Source organism: Pterocles gutturalis, unplaced genomic scaffold, assembly GCF_000699245.1.
Source record: "Pterocles gutturalis isolate BGI_N339 unplaced genomic scaffold, ASM69924v1 scaffold22726, whole genome shotgun sequence".
NCBI classification, from domain to species: Eukaryota; Metazoa; Chordata; class Aves; order Pterocliformes; family Pteroclidae; genus Pterocles; species Pterocles gutturalis.
The window spans coordinates 1-1,138 of NW_010100984.1; the positions used below are offsets into that span (position 1 = coordinate 1).

Consider the following 1,138-nt stretch of genomic DNA (forward strand, 5'->3'; position numbering starts at 1 on the left):
TTTTTTTGCTCCCTACATGTAACGGTTGGGCCTTCCCCGGGCCCATGCTGCCCTCTTCCGGCACCGCCGGCTTTTTTTTACAACCCAAAGTTTGTAAACAAGAGTCACGTGCTTACGAGGGGGGTGGCAGGTCACACCATGCATATGTGTGTCCCCCCCGCATCCCTGGGGATGCTCAGGCGAAGAGTGGGGAGCGGGCAGCATCCTCCTGACGGAACTCTGCCTATATCCCGTAGGAACACGGGTCTACAGCCCACCGGAGTGGATCCGCTATGGCCGCTACCATGGCCACTCAGCGACCATCTGGTCCCTGGGTGTGCTGCTCTACAACATGGTCTGCGGAGACATCCCCTTCGAGCGCGACCATGACATCACCCGGGGTCGCCTCTTCTTCCGACGGCGGGTTTCTCTAGGTGGGTACCGAGCTTGGCGGCTGAGGGGGAATAATGGGTTTTGGGAGACGGCACCAGGCACATGAGCATCCCGCTCTTACGGCGATGGTTAATCTCCCGTGGTTAACTGGAGGAGGTGGCGCATGTCCTGCTGTCCAGCTCTCTTCCAAAATGGATAATCCATTGGGAGTTTTGGGCGCAGCTCTCAGCACAGCCAGCATGGCCTGAGCACTGCGGACGGTGCTACAAGATGGACAAGAGCCTTCTCCGACTGACGGGCGGTTTCTGATTTCTCTCTGCAGAGTGCCAACATCTCATCAGGTGGTGCTTGTCCATGCGCCCATCAGACAGGCCATCTTTAGAAGACATCTTCAACCACACTTGGCTGCAAGGCGCTCAGCTGCCCCAGGAGCCGGCAGAGATCCACCTGCACAGTTTGATCCAGGAGCCTGGGAAGTAACATCTCCGCGTGTCACCTGGCCACACGAAGCAAAGAAAGACCAGATTTTTTTTCTTCGTGACCATACCACCGAGGCAGGGATCATCAGATGGGACCACGCACATCTTGTCCAGGAGCTGGGTTGGAGATCTGGTCTTCCACGTGCAGGTGGCCAACATCACCATCCAACCCAGCTGTCCTGGACGCCATCTGAATGACCCTGCCTCATTTGATTTTTTGCCAGTAAAATTGTTTTGGTTTTGATTTTGGTTTTTTGACCTCGTTTTTGGAGGTTTCCAAGTGTCTT

General features: G+C 55.6%; 1 protein-coding gene across 1 annotated transcript; it reads left to right on the forward strand.

Annotated features, from left to right (window-relative positions):
* Window positions 1-236: 236 nt before the first annotated feature.
* Window positions 237-852, forward strand: LOC104460102 (serine/threonine-protein kinase pim-1-like; the record flags this gene model as incomplete). The annotated part of the gene is made up of 2 exons (XM_010081834.1): window positions 237-413; window positions 695-852. Coding segments are annotated over 2 exons (335 nt in total), but the record flags the coding sequence as incomplete, so codon positions are not given.
* Between the last annotated feature and the right edge of the window lie 286 nt (window positions 853-1,138).